Here is a 15,000-nt window from a genome sequence, read left to right as displayed (position 1 = left end):
TTGCTCCATAACTCTCTGTTACCTGTGAGACAGCCAATTCTGCATCTGGAACTCTGTGTTTATCCAGTCTGCCAGCACTCTCCTGTTTTATGGGCTAGCAGTTTGGGCCTTTCCTTTACTGGGCTTGGGGCAGAGCTGATGTCACTGACCTGTGAGTGTAAAACAAACAGCTTGCTCTCAGAAGGCACGCAGAGGACGAATTATCATCTTGCTGCCTGCAATCTTTCACTGAACAGGATTGCCACTCACAACACTGTCCTGTATTGTCTTCGGGATGAAGACTCTCATATCACTTTTCATGAGGAGGAGGGGCGGGAGGGAACAAGAGAAATATTCCGAGCTGGCGTTGCTGTAGTAACCTCATTTCAGGACATGTATAAGAAAGTGTCACATGTAAATGTTCTCTGATGCTTTGCCATATCTTTGATTGATCTTCTCTTTCATGTTCACACCAGTAACTTTCAGGCACCTCTTTTTACAAGCTGTCCACTGATGCTAAATCAATGCAAAAAAAAAAACCCTGACTCCAGGAAAGTAATTATGCTTTGATTATTAGTGCTGCTTAGACTGAAGTGATTAAGCGTTAGAACTCTGTAGGTCACCTGCCTTATCAAGGGAAAATTCAGGCTAATTTAGTCCTTAGTCAAGGCCTTTATTAGATGAGGTAGACGTCTTACTGTGTGGTTCAGTAAAGGCCGTGTGAATAGGGGGTACTGTAATTGGGTTGGGTGTGTGTGTGTGTGTGTGTGTGTGTGTATGTGTGTGTTTGTGTGTGTGTGTGTGTGTGTGCACACGCACGCGTGTGTGTGTGTGTGTGTTTATGTGTGCGTGTGTGTGTGTTTGTGTGTGTGCGTATGTGTGTTTGTGTGTGTGTGTGCACGCGCGCGTGTGTGTGTGCGTGCGAGTGTGCGTACGTGTTTGTGTGTGTGTGTGTGCGTATATGTGTGTGTGTGTGTGTGTGTATGTGTGTGTGTGCACGCGCACGTGCGTGTGTGCGTACGTGTTTGTGTGCGTATATATGTGTGTGTGTGTGTGTGTGTGTGTGTGTGTGTGTGTGTGTGTGTGTGTGTGTGTGTGTGTGTGTGTGTGTGTGTGTGTGTGTGTGTGTCTTTATGGGCCCAGAGTTTCTTTTGTTCCAGTTCACACTGGCATGAACTCTGCATCACACTGCAAGATGTTCTCACCAAAACACGACCAGTGCGTATCGATCACAGTTTGTCCCTGAATAGATGCAGTCTGTTCCCCATCCTTGGTGCCGGTGGCCTCACTTTTTAACTTTTTGATTCTAACTGGCTTTTCTCTCCAGGTTGCCATGACTCCTGTTCCTCATGTCGAGGGCCAGGGCGTCAAGACTGTCTGTCATGCTCTGACCCCGCCCACCTGCTGAAGGACGGCGTGTGTGTTGCAGACTGTGGCATGCACTTCTACGTCACCAAGGGCAACTGTTATGGTAATGGTGCTGTGCATCTCTACAAGAAACTAGGTTGCGCATTAGCACATTAGCACATTAGCACGCAGAGACCAGACCACGAGAAAACAGCCTCACAGTGACAAAGCTCTGTATTTAGGGCCTGCCAGTGTTTTCACTTGAATACAAAAAAAGAATAATTTCTTACTGGTGCAGAGAGCAAAAACATGTAACCAGACGATAAACAGTCAAGCAGACGTCTGGTGTCCTCAGTGGGTCTGAATTCCTCTGGGGGTTTAGATCCAGCCGTGTGTGGCCAAGTGACTGCCCCAACACGCATAACTCTCTGACTGTGTGCAAAAAGGCTTAAGCCTGCCGGATGACAACCCAGGGTACAAACGTCAACCCAGGGGGCAAACTGTGACACGGGCATGCTGGCTCAATGGTTGGGGGGGGTTTCACACATAGCACTCCTAGTGCCCGTCACCACCAATTATGCTGAAGGATGCCACGCTTGTCCCAAGATATCGGTAGAGAACTTGGCTGTAGACTTTCAGGGGTGGGATCTTGTTTAGACATGCCACTTTGAAAAGGGATGACGTGTTGACACAGTCCTGTATGCAGCTGTGTCTGTCTACCAGCTTATCAGTTCACCTTCTCTGAGACATTAAGGCTTGTATTGGTGTGTTGGTTACTTTGTAGCATGTGACCCATCGTGTGCTACCTGTCACCCTGACAACCCAAGCTGTTTGAGCTGTCCCAGTGGCTATGCACTGCATCGTGGGAAATGTATTTCTGACTGTCCGGATGAACATTACAAAGACGGCTACGGCCGCTGTCAAAGTAAGGAAATGCTTTCACGTGACATATTTACTACTGTATCCCTATAGCCATGTCTCTTGGCAAATTTCTTTTGGAAGGCATCTGAGGATTAAAATTTCTGTAATATCCTGGGCCAAACCCTGACCAGTTCAGCTAAGACTTGCGCCTAATTGCGTGCATGACCTTTAACCCTTATCTGTTCCCGGCTTCCCCCAGCGTGTCATGGTTCGTGCGCCTCCTGCTCCGGCCCGTCGGCGTCTGAGTGCTCCACCTGCCCCCGCCCCCTCCTCCTCCACGGGGGCCAGTGCGTGGACTCTTGTGGAGAGGGACTCTTCTCCAGGGATGGCCGCTGCCACGGTAACGAGCTGCCTTTCTGCTCACTGCCATATTTGACTCAGCATTGTGTTAAGATCTGAATGTACAGGCAGGCAGGAAGTACTGGATTTATAGGGGCTGGCCTACACCTCTACCTGGGGGTTTATAGGGGCTGGCCTACACCTCTACCTGGGGGTTTATAGGGGCTGGCCTACACCTCTACCTGGCTATGACACTCATGCTCTCTCTTTAGCTAGGAAGGCATTGCAATGGAGTGTGTATGAACTGAATTTGAATTAATTTGATCCTGCTGAGAGCTTGGGAGAGCCAAGGATACAGAGGGCTGTGCCTGAGTGTATGTGTGTGTCTGAGTGTATGTGTGTGTCTGAGTGTGTCTGAGAGCACAGCAGGCCACGTGCGAGTGGACACATGCCTGCTCTGAGCAGATGAACGCTTAGATGAAACGTGACCAAGGCGTATTAGTTACAGTGTTAAAAGTGACTGGGACCTCGGTTCTTGAACTCTGAACATGTGGGTATGTGTGTGTGTGAGCGCTTGGCTCAAGCTGCAATAAGCCAGTGCCATATTGAGTATGTACGTGTGTGTGTGTGTTTTGCTCTTTCACTCTTTCCCTCCCTCCATGTCTCCCCCCCTCCAGCCTGCCATGACTCCTGCCGTGCGTGTGTGGGCCCGGAGCCCTCCGACTGTGTCCGGTGCATGAAGCCAGAGGAGGTGCTGCAGCCCCGGGGCGTGAGGGCCTCCCATGGCTCCTGTGTGTCTGCCTGCCTGACGCACCACTACCTGGATGTGGAACACGTGTGCCGAGGTGAGTCCCTCCCTCCACGAGACTCCTGCACCTCTCGCCCTCCTACTGTTAAATGAAAGCTAGACGTCTGCTGCCACCACAGGGAAGACGTTCGTCATATTGATCTGCTCATCGGTTACTGCGTCTGATTCTTCCAAATTATAGTCATCAACAACTTAAAATATATAAATAATAGTCTTTTTATTAGTCATTAAAATTTTTCATTGCTGATAGATATAGTAGGTTAAGTATCTAACGGACAGTGTGCACATTCATATATTCACAGGCCTATCCAAGGCTCTTTAAAAATTGTAATCCAACGCAGAACCCCTGACATCAGTAATGTAATTAAGCTTTGATTAGTACTGCTGTTTGGAGTATGCTTGATTGAAGGTAAGCTCTCTCTAGGTCAGCTCTTCTCCATAGAACATCCTGGCTGAAAGAGTCCTCATTCGAAGCTCTCCGATTCCTGTGGTACATTCAGAGCACCGCGTTGCGACTTCTGAACCGGTGGTGCTGCCCAGCAGTCGTGTCCGGACATGCGATCGTGTCTGGATGAGTTGCCTTTGCTAAAGTGAAAGAAGCGGACATTTTGCTGTCCTGAGTGCTGCTGTTTTCTTATCTCTGATCCTGGATCAGGAAGCAGCAGGACTACAGGTGATGAAGGACGCTTGAGCAGATCTCAGGCCTTCTGTCTACTCAAACCCTCTCCATTAGGGGAAGCGCTTCTACTCTGTGTTTTTTCCTGCATTAAGACAAATGGTTATCTTTTCTCACAGACATGCCCACACAAACACACAAAAGGCCAGAAATTCTTCCTACCCGAGGCACACACTCAACCACTTGCTAAGAGTCTGTAATTTACACTTACTCACCATATACTGCCGCAAAGTAGTAAGAAAAGCAGAGCCCAGTTAAACACTCAAATGAGAATGTTGGAATCCTGGTATTGAAAGATATGTTGAAGGTTGTTTGCACGACTTCTTATTATTATCCTTTAACTCACTGAGTGACTTGTAGAGTATTGTGACGTGCGTTTTTCATTGCAGTGTACATTTGCAGTGAGTTAGATCACTAAGAAATCATGAAATTAGGATCATGCTGATCAGCCTAAAACAGTATATGTCTGAGAACCAGTCCATCACAGGCCGTTGGCCATGATATTGTAGGCTGTGGAAAATTGTCTGGGGCATATAGTGATTCATCAATGGGTCCACTGTCCTCGTCCACTCTAAGACATCAATGATACGTCCCCTCAACATCAATGCTGTCTATTGTGTTAAGCTTGTGTGTGCAGATAAATGTTGAGCTTCCTCAAGGCTACTGTCTAAAGTGTGTGTGTGTGTGTGTGTGTGTGTGTGTGTGTGTGTGTGTGTGTGTGTGTGTGTGTGTGTGTGTGTGTGTGTGTGTGTGTGTGTGTGTGTGTGTCCGTGTCCATGTGTGTTGACAGCTCAGATATCAACCACAGGAAATTCCAATGTGTAAATCCCTCTCCTTTTCCAGTTCGACAACCTGTCCAAGGACTTATGTGTGTGTGTGTGTGTGTGTGTGTGTGTGTGTGTGTGTGTGTGTGTGTGTGTGTGTATGTGTTGATAATGTTTGAATGTCCAAAAAGCAAGTAGCTAAAAGCTTCCTCTGGGGATATTACACTTGCTATTTTAGTGTAAAACCACACTAAAACACATATATTTCATACATTAGAACATTTTGTTTAACATAAAGAGGTTACCTATACACAAGTCACCTTTAGAGTGAAAAAAATGAAACTTCATGAAAAGTAAACAGTTATTTTTTTCAGTACATTCTGCACATCTGTTTCTCCCCTTGGATCATTAAGCTACTGCCCATCTTAACAAATCACTTCATACAGAACTCAGCCTGCATCTGTAAATCAGCACCTTCCTGACTTATATACATACCTGACTTTTCCAATTCTTCCCAGGCCTCATTTCAAATCATTTTTCATGGGCTGAAATGTCACTGAATAGTACAAACATGAGATGTGCAGTGGAGCCCTTCATCAGATACCTGCTCTGTGCTAAGAAACTGCTTTATCTGCTCCTGGCTGGAAGAGTCCACACGGGTGCTACGTTCATATTTAATGTGCTCCCTGTTGGGGGGCATAAACTCAATTACAGCTATAGATAGCTCCTTAGCTACGGTCTGCTGGTTGCTGGGATGGGCGGCCAAAATAGGAATGTATATCAAGGCTAAAAGGGCAACGGACTCTTTCTGAGGCCACAGAGAAAGGTGTGTGTGTGTGTGTGTGTGTGTGTGTGTGTGTGTGTGTGTGTGTGTGTGTGTGTGTGTGTGTGTGTGTGTGCACGCGTGTGTATGTGTATGTGTGTGTGTGTGTGTGTGTGTGTGTGTGTGTGTGTGTGTGTGTGTGTGTGTGTGTGTGTGTGTGTGTGTGTGTGTGTGTGTGTGTGTGTGAGAAGATGCGTGTTTAGTCAGCTGTTGTGTTTATACCTGTCTGTCCACTTGTGAGTTGCCCTCTGGTGTGCTCCTGCCTGCTCTTCATCTTCTCTCAGGGGTGAGAGGTCAACGCTGGGAGAGTTTTGATCAACAGCTTTGCCTCTTAACACATTCCAGTGGTTGATGCATTCATTGGTGTAGAACAGGCGTACTCAACTAAATTTGTCCGCGGTCCAATTTTGGCAGATACCTTTGACCTGAGGTCCGGGGGGGGGGGGGGGGGGGGGGGGGGGGGGGGGGGGGGTTGTGGTGTTTTGTCCGAAACGATATGTGGTAGAAACACCCCTCAAAGCAGTGGAATGGACATTTACCTGACCAATTTTAATGTTGCTATGTGTTTCAGGTTTGAAAAGTGCTGGAATTTAGGTTAAAGTACTTTATAATGCTTGAAATTGTAACTACTTGGTTTCACAACAAATATGTCTGACTGAATAGTTCTCTTGTATTAGGTTAACAAATACGAGCCTCTTGTAATTCCAGGACGAAACATGAGAACGTGAAGACGTGAAGATTGGGCGTTTTTAAAATAAACAACCATTAAATAATGTGATAAAAAGCGAATTATTTCGAGTATATGTATAAATATTTAACTTAATTATGTTTAACATGCTGGGAAATATTGAAATGGACCTTGAAAGTGACGTACAAGTGCTTGAACTCCACCTTATAAAGGTGTATGAACCCTGAAAACGTGACTTTGTTCATTGCGCTGAAGCGCGGCGCGAAGTTACAAAATTCGAGAGGTGCACGACCTCGCGAACCGACAGCGCGCGAGGCACTCGCGCACACGCGGAGCCTCAGCGATTACGTTATTTTCGCCGCGCTGACCCTCGTACACTCGTGACGGGGGGGAGGGGCGCGAACGTAAGTTGTTGAGCGGGGTGGCAAACGTACACTCGTGACGGAGTGTTTTTTCAATAGCCCTGAAATAAATGTTACGGTTTTGTTTTGGTCCGTATCCAGTTAATCAGGAATGAGATTGGGTCCGGACAGGACTGCGTTCGGGTCCGGATCCGGACCGCGGTCCGCCAGTTGAGTACCCCTGGTGTAGAATATCTGTAGTGGTGAATGAGTGGCCTAAGAAATAATCATCTCCCTGGTTTTATTTCTCTCACCTGGTTTTTGTCCATCTAGGTGAAGGTTTACGTTCGCGTGTTAGTGATATTTTTATTTATCAGTAGGCCTATTTGCAGTTTCTCAGTTCTGCTATTTGTTATTTAAGCTCTACCCACTGAAGAATGTTGGTGAACGGAAACAACAGCTCAAACCTAAAACCATTTTTGTTGCTGAAAGGAAACTTTTTCACATTCCTTTTAGAGTGCCATGCCTCATGCACAGGTTGCATGGCAGGAAGTGCCCATAGCTGCACTTCCTGTCTCCATCCCAGTGTCCTTCACCAGGAGCAGTGTGTCAAACAGTGTCCCCGTGGCTTCCATGTCCAGGAGAGTACCTGCCAAGGTAAGGACATGTTTTGTCTTCTCCTCTGCCGTTCCTCATGTTCTTTGGGAAGTAATCTGTCCTTCATCATGTGTGAAGACTCAACAGCTTCAGAAAAGACTCTGGCTTATTTGATGTCGTACTTTTCAAGATGAGTTCCATGCTATCTGTGTCTGTGAATCAATATGAACAAGAAGTTGTCTGCCCTCTTAAAAGCTCCACTTGAGGAGTTTAGCCAATTGTCAATAGCCTATTAAAGCTTTTTTCCAGCAACCCAAACTGCAGATATGCTATGCTATGCTATGCAGATATGCAGTGAATGATGTCATTGTTTCATTGTTGAGGAGCTTACATGTACTACGTGCGTTTGTGCCTTTCCAGCTTGCCACCCGTCCTGTAAGGAATGTTCTGGAGCCTCGCAGGCTGACTGCACTGCCTGCCCCCCTCATGCTAGTCTCCATAATGGCTACTGCAGGACCAGCTGCCCTGAAGGCCAGTACCTCGATGCCACGGGAGACTGTAATGGTGAGCATATCGTCCCTGCCATGCTACCCAATCAGCCCTACAAAACCTCTCTAAGCTTCCTCTTCTGTTTGGGCTGGTGGGAAGGATTTTGTTCTTGCAGGAGAATGTTGAGTGTCCAGGTAAACGATTACCCTGGAAATTAACCAAACAAAAGTCAATACCAAGAGAATAGAAAGGTTTGAAAACAGTTAAGTCTTAGAGTTGAGAGCCAACAAGCTAACTCTAGAATAGACGTTGTTTTTAAGTTGTCTTTGCTCAGTAATTCCTTTCTGCAGCTGTGTCTCATACACTTGAGTTTACACCTTTTGACATATCTCATAAGGATGTGTTGTGGCTGGACAGACACCTCACGGTCTGTGTGAAGTGTTGGTTGTGAATGCCTCAGCACATGTGCACATAGGGCCAAGATAAATCTCCATAGATAGTGGAACAATAAGAGGTCTGAAATAACAGGTCATTTAAAAAATATAAGAAAAACAAGAAAGAATAAGGAGATTCATAAATAACTTGGTTTTGGTCTTGAGATCTCAGATTAGTACGAGTAGAAGATCTCAGATGAGCGCAATTACTGCACACATATTGGCCCAGTCCTTCTTGTGTAAGCAGCTAAATCTTGTGTAAGCAGCTAAATCTTACCTTTTCAGCTACGAAGCTAGCGAGCTGGGGAGGGGGGTCAGATGTGATATAAACAAATTGATCAAACGTGTTGTTTTTGATTATCCGCCCCAAGAAAGCAGGAGAGGGTGAAAAAAAGTGATGAGGTATTTATCAGGCGAGGCATCCTCTCCTCAGTGCCACTCCATTAATACCAAATGCCTCGTGGGTTTTCTGCATCTTTCATCTGTCTGGCGTAATCAAGTGCTCCCATCTACTCCTGCTATGAGAAAACCTGCTGTCCAAGCTACTGAACTCCAGGCCACCAGGACTGCTACAGGCTGGGCAGCGCTGGGCTCTTCCAGAATGTTCTTCACCCAGGACCTGTTGACCTGTTGAGCTGTTAAGTGGGATGATCTTAGTACAGACGAGCTGTTTGTAGGACGGACAGCAAGGGCGAATGAGGATTCGGTGCTGTGTCTGGCTGTCATTTCTGTTCTCTATCACATATAACCTCAGTTATAGTCATCAGTTTGGAGTCTCCTGTGTTTCCAGGAGAGGTTTCTTTGTCAGTTACATGTTTGCCATGTCTGGGGTTCTTCTATAGCCCAAAGCACATCAGTCTAATATTCTGTGGCAAACACCAAGAAGCCCCATAATCAATGTTAGAATGTTTTGTTGAGCAATGTTGGAGAATGTTGTATATTGGGCTGTAGAAGAATGTTGTAGAAGAATAAGTGGTGCAATCTATCAGTCATCTTTACATGATTAGATAATCTGGCTTTGTCAGATTAGATTGAGGAGAAGGAGAAGGTTGTTTAATATGTAAAGGCTCATGGATGGATGGACTAAGCAGAGATCACCTGAGATGACATGAGATGAGATTATGAGATGAAGTTGGAGGGGTTTACAGGGTTCCTCTTGAAGGGTTTTTTCTGAGTTCCTCCACCCTGTGCTGGATAACAGGACTTTTAGACTGGTATGAGGATTTCCCTCCGCACCACGGGTCCACGACTATGAGTCACAGACACTGTTCTCTGTGAAAGAGTCTTTTTTTTTGTTGTGGGGTGGAGGGGAAGGGGGGTCTAGATGTTTTCTTTGCACACACAAAGAGCAGTGTTAGTTTAGTCCTCCGGGGCTAAGCACACCTGGACCATGGTATGTCATCCCCGTCTGCTGAAGCAGAGGGTGAAGACTACATGCATCGTTGAGCATCTATAGTCGTCTCCCATGCTAGTTCTCACCTGTCGTTCAGCCTGGATGTGCTGTGGAAACCTCAGCTTGGATCTCACTCCCTCTCTCACACACACACACACACACACGCACACACACAGACATGCACGTCTGTCTCAGACACATACACATATACATGCATGCACACACGCACACACACACACACACGCACACACACACACACACACACACACTCTTGCTATTAAAACTCATCCCAAGATCCCATTTCAAGTTGCTCCTCAGATACTTACAGTGAATCATATAATACTGCACTCAACATGTTGGGACCTTGCTAATCAAAGTGGTGTGTAAGAGACATATTCGGTGATCGACCAATCAGATGCCACCTGTCCTCTCCCATCCCCACGGCTCCAGTCGCTGTGCCTTCTACTTCCGCAGAATGATCTGCCCAGTATCAGTTTCTCAGCTTAAGATATTCTAAACTAATTAAGGACTCGTCTCTGCTTCCTCTCTCTCTCTCTCTCTCTCTCTCTCTCTCTCTCTCTCTCTCTCTCTCTCTCTCTCTCTCTCTCTCTCTCTCTCTCAGAATGTCAGGACAGTTGTCAGCGTTGTGCGGCCGACCTCATCCAGGGTTCCGGATCCACGTGTCTGTGGTGTAAGGGGCCTCGCACCCTGCTGTTGCTGGGAGACCGCTGCGTGGAACGCTGCCCTCTGGGACACCACCAGCACCGTGGTGCCTGCAGAAGTGAGTAGATGCAGGAGGAGTGGTCAGCGTCACCATTAGCAACGCCGTGAGGGAGGGCGGGGCTACAGTATCTGTGGGGAAGGGGTGGCCCTATGTTGCTTTTAGTTCTTCTAGCTTTTAGAACTGTGAAACCATGTTGAAGGATGAACATGGAGAAAGAAATGATCCTGGAACGGTCCATCCGCTCAGTCCTCCCTGGAGAGATGAAGACCTACCGCTCTGCTGCGTGCCATACGTCATAATCACCTTCCCTGATAACAAGGACCGCATGTCATCAGCAGGCATCTGCTCTCTTTTCTGCTCGGATAAAAATTCCCCATCACATTCTCTGTAGTCTAGAGTAGATCTAGTTTTACAGCCATTGCCAGAATCCTCTAGAATCATCTATCCTAGATGCTGGGCTTCGGTGAGTCTATTATTCCTTACCCTACATGCTCACCCTGCCGTCTCGTAATGTTGTGTGTAGCTCTATTACCTAGAGGCTCTGATTTCACCTCCTAAGTGCAATTATGGCTGGGTCACTGTGCATTAGACTGAGACCTAGCACACTATAATTATCTTTGTTATTTATTATGATGCAGTGGCTAGCTTTAATACCAGAATTTAATACCAAGATACCTCTTCTACTCTAAATAATCTAAATGATTACGCTCCTTTATAGGTCTCTATTATTGTGGAAGGTTCTTGTGTGTGTGTCTTTGAGTGTGAGTGGCTCCTTTGAAGGTGTTTGGATTTGGTCTACATTGCACGTCTCACTGAGGGCACGAGCACATGCCCGTGGTAAGCTGGCAGACTATAATAGCCAGCTGCATCTCTCCGGTGCGCTAAGACTGGCCTGCCACCCACATGGCGTCCGCTGACAGGTGTTCTGTGGTCATAAAGTGGGCAGTGATGAACAGGGAGGGGGTGGATGAGTTTGAAGATGTAGATTTATAGGCCAATGGCCATTGAATACAGGTGCAGGTGTTTCTGGGAGTGCATGTCACTGTGCATAAAAAACAAAGAATACAGCTGTATTACAGTGTGTCATTAATGTTTGTGGAGGGAAAAGTACAACATTTATGGAGGAAAAACAACATTATGGCATCTCTCAACCATAATGTTGGCATCTCTTGATTTCCCAGAATGCCACACTTCTTGTGCAGCCTGCAGTGGGGATGGACCTTTGTCTTGTACTTCCTGTGTGGCCCCTGCTGTGCTGGCCCCATCTGGGGGGTGTGGCCCTCGATGTCCAATCGGATACTACGCTGACGAAAACCGCGTATGTCAAAGTGAGTACTACAGCACACTGCAAGTGTTGACACTGTTTTAATATGTTACCTCATTGTGTGTGTGTGTGTGTGTGTGTGTGTCCCTTCCCAGAATGTGATCACCAGTGTCTGAGCTGTGAGATGCCAAGAGTGTGCACGGCCTGCAGGGACCCGGCCAAGGTGCTGCTGTTTGGAGAGTGTCAGTATGAGAGCTGTGCTCAGCAGTACTACGTTAACACCAGCACACGCGCCTGCAGAGGTGAGGCCTGCAGCCTGTTTGGTGCTGAAATGATGATGGCGTGTGTGTGTGTGTATGTGTGTGTGTGTGTGTGTGTGTGTGTGTGTGTGTGTGTGTGTGTGTGTGTGTGTGTGTGTGTGTGTGTGTGTGTGTGTGTGTGTGTGTGAGTGAGGGAGAGAGAGTGTGTGCTAGTGTGTTACTGGAGTTTTACTGAGCTCTTTCTCAGTGTGGCAGAACCATCTTCCTATGAAGCATATGAAACAAGTTCAGTGTTTAATGGTAGATCTTTCCCCAGTCCCCTGCTGTGTGTCTTCTGCTGCCAGCCAGCACTCATCACTTCATGACTCCATTATGGCCTTGAAAACTAAACTACTGCATTTTGGTGATGTTTGATGGAAGAACATGCCTTACGACTATAATGAGCAAAGAAAAGTCGGCTCTTTAATTACTGGATATCACAAACTCTTTTAGAGGAAACTATTGTTTGCAGTACTTTGTCCACATTTTCCCTTTAAGACAGAGAGAACGCTTTAATGCTTTAATGAGATTTACCTCCGTTTGAATTGCAGGATTCAAAGTGGTGGGGCTCTGGTACTCAGAGACTTTCTTTCTTTCTTTCTTTCTTTTCTTTCAAAGGTTATTAAATACTCAAAGAAAGACGAGAAAAATGCTAGTTTTTAAACCCTTGGAGATGTAGTGAGGGATGGTGGTGGGAGATGAAACGAGAAAAAAGAAAAGACAGTAATAGAGAGAGAGTGCACTGTGCCTAGCTGTGTGTGGTCTGCGTGTCTTTAGAGCATTACCCCAGTTCAGAACACTGGTGACTGAGCTCCAGTATTATTGGGGAATCCCAACTGTTTTTGGTGGTATTTCTTGTTTTGTTTTGCCTCTCTGGCTCAGGGGTTAAAAATGCTTCCGTGTGGAGAGCAGGAAGAGAGATGAGATCACGGGCAATGTAAAGTGGATGGATTGATGACAGATTTAGATTTTTTTTTCTGGCTTAAAGGTTTTGTCTTTACAACATGTTGTTCGTGATAGATCCAACGCCATCACCTAGCTTGGTTTAATATTAACATCAATAAAGGCAGTCGTGGCCTGGCGGTTAGGGAACTGGTCTTGTGACCGGAGGGTCGTGAGTTTGATTCCCAGACCTGAGGTCATGACTGAGGTGCCCCTGAGCAAGGCCCTTAACCCTCAATTGCTCACTTGTATAAAAATGAGATAAAAATGTAAGTTGCTCTGGATAATTACAAAAAAAATGTAAATGTAAATAAAATAACCCTACTGTGGCAAGAAATGTAAAAAAACAAACAAATAAATAAATAAGACATCAAGACAAAAATAAGATATATTTAGACCAGGCAAACCCACCGTATATTCCATTAACGAGAAGCTTTATTCTGACTATATCCATCCTGAAAACAACTGTCAGTCCCTTAAGGGATAGACAGATCACAAAGGAGATGAAGGAGAGTGAGGGGGGAAAAGTGTGCACGAAGAGTGGTTAGTGCAGAGGTCATATGATGGGTGAGGTTCAGAGGTCATATGAGGGGTGGAGTTCAGAGGTCATCTGAGGGGTGAGGTTCAGAGGTCATGTGAGGGGTGGGGGGTTTCAGAGCTATATCTATCCAATAGCTTATAGTTTCCTTTGTGGACCATGAAGTAACATTTCAGGGAGTTAAGAGTTAATAAAACAAAAAAATAATAATAGGTATAATAATAGTAACAATATAAAAATGCCTTTGGCTCTCTCTACTTCCTGTTTTATTGTCTTCCTCATTATATTCCCCCCCCCCCCCCCTTTATCTCTGTGTCGTCGTCCCCAGAGTGTGACTGGAGCTGCAACTCTTGCCGCGGCCCCCTTCACAGTGATTGCCTTCAGTGCATGGAGGGCCACGTCCTGCAGAACGGAGTCTGTGTGCCAGCCTGCTCACCAGGGTCCTACCAGGATGGCGAAAGATGCCTGAGTGAGTGTAGAACAAGAAGAAAGAAAGAAGAACGAAAGCTAACCTTTGCCAAAGAATACGCAATTAGAATGTGTGCTTCGATGTCCTTCTCAGTAGATGCAGGTGTCCGTGTCTGGGCCCGTGCTCGCTGACCTGCTGTGACCTCACGCGGTGGAGGTTCAGCAGCGTTGCAGCTCGTTAAACGAAAACACAGATCTGCCCACACTGAGTCACAGGCTGCATCACATTACAAATGGCCAGCTTGCTCCAAGTGCACTTGATGGCAGAGAGGTGTCCGCTAATTATGGAGAACCAAAGAGTCAATGTTGGAGGCTTATGGGTCATGCTGGCTGACAGGCTTCACTCCCTGCTCTTTATTTTATCAGTGCACTTTTAGTGCTTTAGTGCATTTTCCCTCACACAATTAATACATTGTTTTTTTTTATTTTAGATAAATGTAATAGAATTTTCTTATGATGTTTTGCATTTAAAATATTGTTTTGGTTTTGTTGTATATCACCTTCCTGAGGTGATGGATGTCGGGATGCAGTAGGCTTTATTAATCCGTTCCTTTGTGTCTGTGTGGAGCATTTTGAATTGTCACTTTGAAGAGTATTGTACAAACAGCTCGCATCGCTGTCCCTCGGCCTCCCTCACCCTCCCACACCCCCCTCACCTCCCTCACCCTCCCTCACCTCCCTCACCCTCCCTCGCCCTCTCACCCCCCTCACCTCCCTCACCCTCCCTCACCCTCCCACACCCCCCTCACATCCCCTCAACCTCTCACCCTCCCTCACCATCCCTCACCCTCCCACACCCCCCTCACCTCCCTTACCCTCCCTCGCCCTCTCACCCCCCTCACATCCCCTCATCCCCCTCACCTCCCCTCAACCTCTCACCTCCCCTCACCCTCCCTCGCCCTCCCTCACCCTCCCCTCACCCTCCCTCACCCTCCCCTCACCCTCTCACCCTCCCCTCACCCTCTCACCCCCCCTCACATCCCCTCACCCCTCTCACCTCCCCTCAACCTCTCACCCTCCCCTCGCCCTCTCACCCCCCTCACCTCCCTCACCCTCCCTCACCCTCCCACACCCCCCTCACATCCCCTCACCTCCCCTCAACCTCTCACCCTCCCTCACCATCCCTCACCCTCCCACACCCCCCTCACCTCCCTTACCCTCCCTCGCCCTCTCACCCCCCTCACATCCCCTCATCCCCCTCACCTCCCCTCAACCTCTCACCTCCC

General features: G+C 47.0%; 1 protein-coding gene across 2 annotated transcripts in view; it reads left to right on the top strand.

Annotated features, from left to right (window-relative positions):
• Positions 1 to 15,000, top strand: part of fras1 (Fraser extracellular matrix complex subunit 1) — a 97,556-nt gene that overhangs the window by 44,302 nt on the left and 38,254 nt on the right. For both annotated transcript variants that reach the window (XM_077000829.1, XM_077000828.1), the window contains exons 15-24: positions 1,307 to 1,450; positions 2,111 to 2,251; positions 2,447 to 2,587; positions 3,204 to 3,371; positions 7,143 to 7,283; positions 7,644 to 7,787; positions 10,162 to 10,320; positions 11,445 to 11,591; positions 11,683 to 11,829; positions 13,635 to 13,775. In XM_077000829.1, the coding sequence (XP_076856944.1) occupies positions 1,307 to 1,450; positions 2,111 to 2,251; positions 2,447 to 2,587; positions 3,204 to 3,371; positions 7,143 to 7,283; positions 7,644 to 7,787; positions 10,162 to 10,320; positions 11,445 to 11,591; positions 11,683 to 11,829; positions 13,635 to 13,775 (1,473 nt within the window). The remainder of the gene's footprint in view (positions 1 to 1,306; positions 1,451 to 2,110; positions 2,252 to 2,446; positions 2,588 to 3,203; positions 3,372 to 7,142; positions 7,284 to 7,643; positions 7,788 to 10,161; positions 10,321 to 11,444; positions 11,592 to 11,682; positions 11,830 to 13,634; positions 13,776 to 15,000) is intronic.

The sequence above is a fragment of the Brachyhypopomus gauderio genome, chromosome 3, assembly GCF_052324685.1.
Source record: "Brachyhypopomus gauderio isolate BG-103 chromosome 3, BGAUD_0.2, whole genome shotgun sequence".
NCBI classification, from domain to species: Eukaryota; Metazoa; Chordata; class Actinopteri; order Gymnotiformes; family Hypopomidae; genus Brachyhypopomus; species Brachyhypopomus gauderio.
The sequence above is the reverse complement of the archived record's forward strand: the minus strand, read 5'-3'. Positions and strand labels throughout refer to the sequence as shown.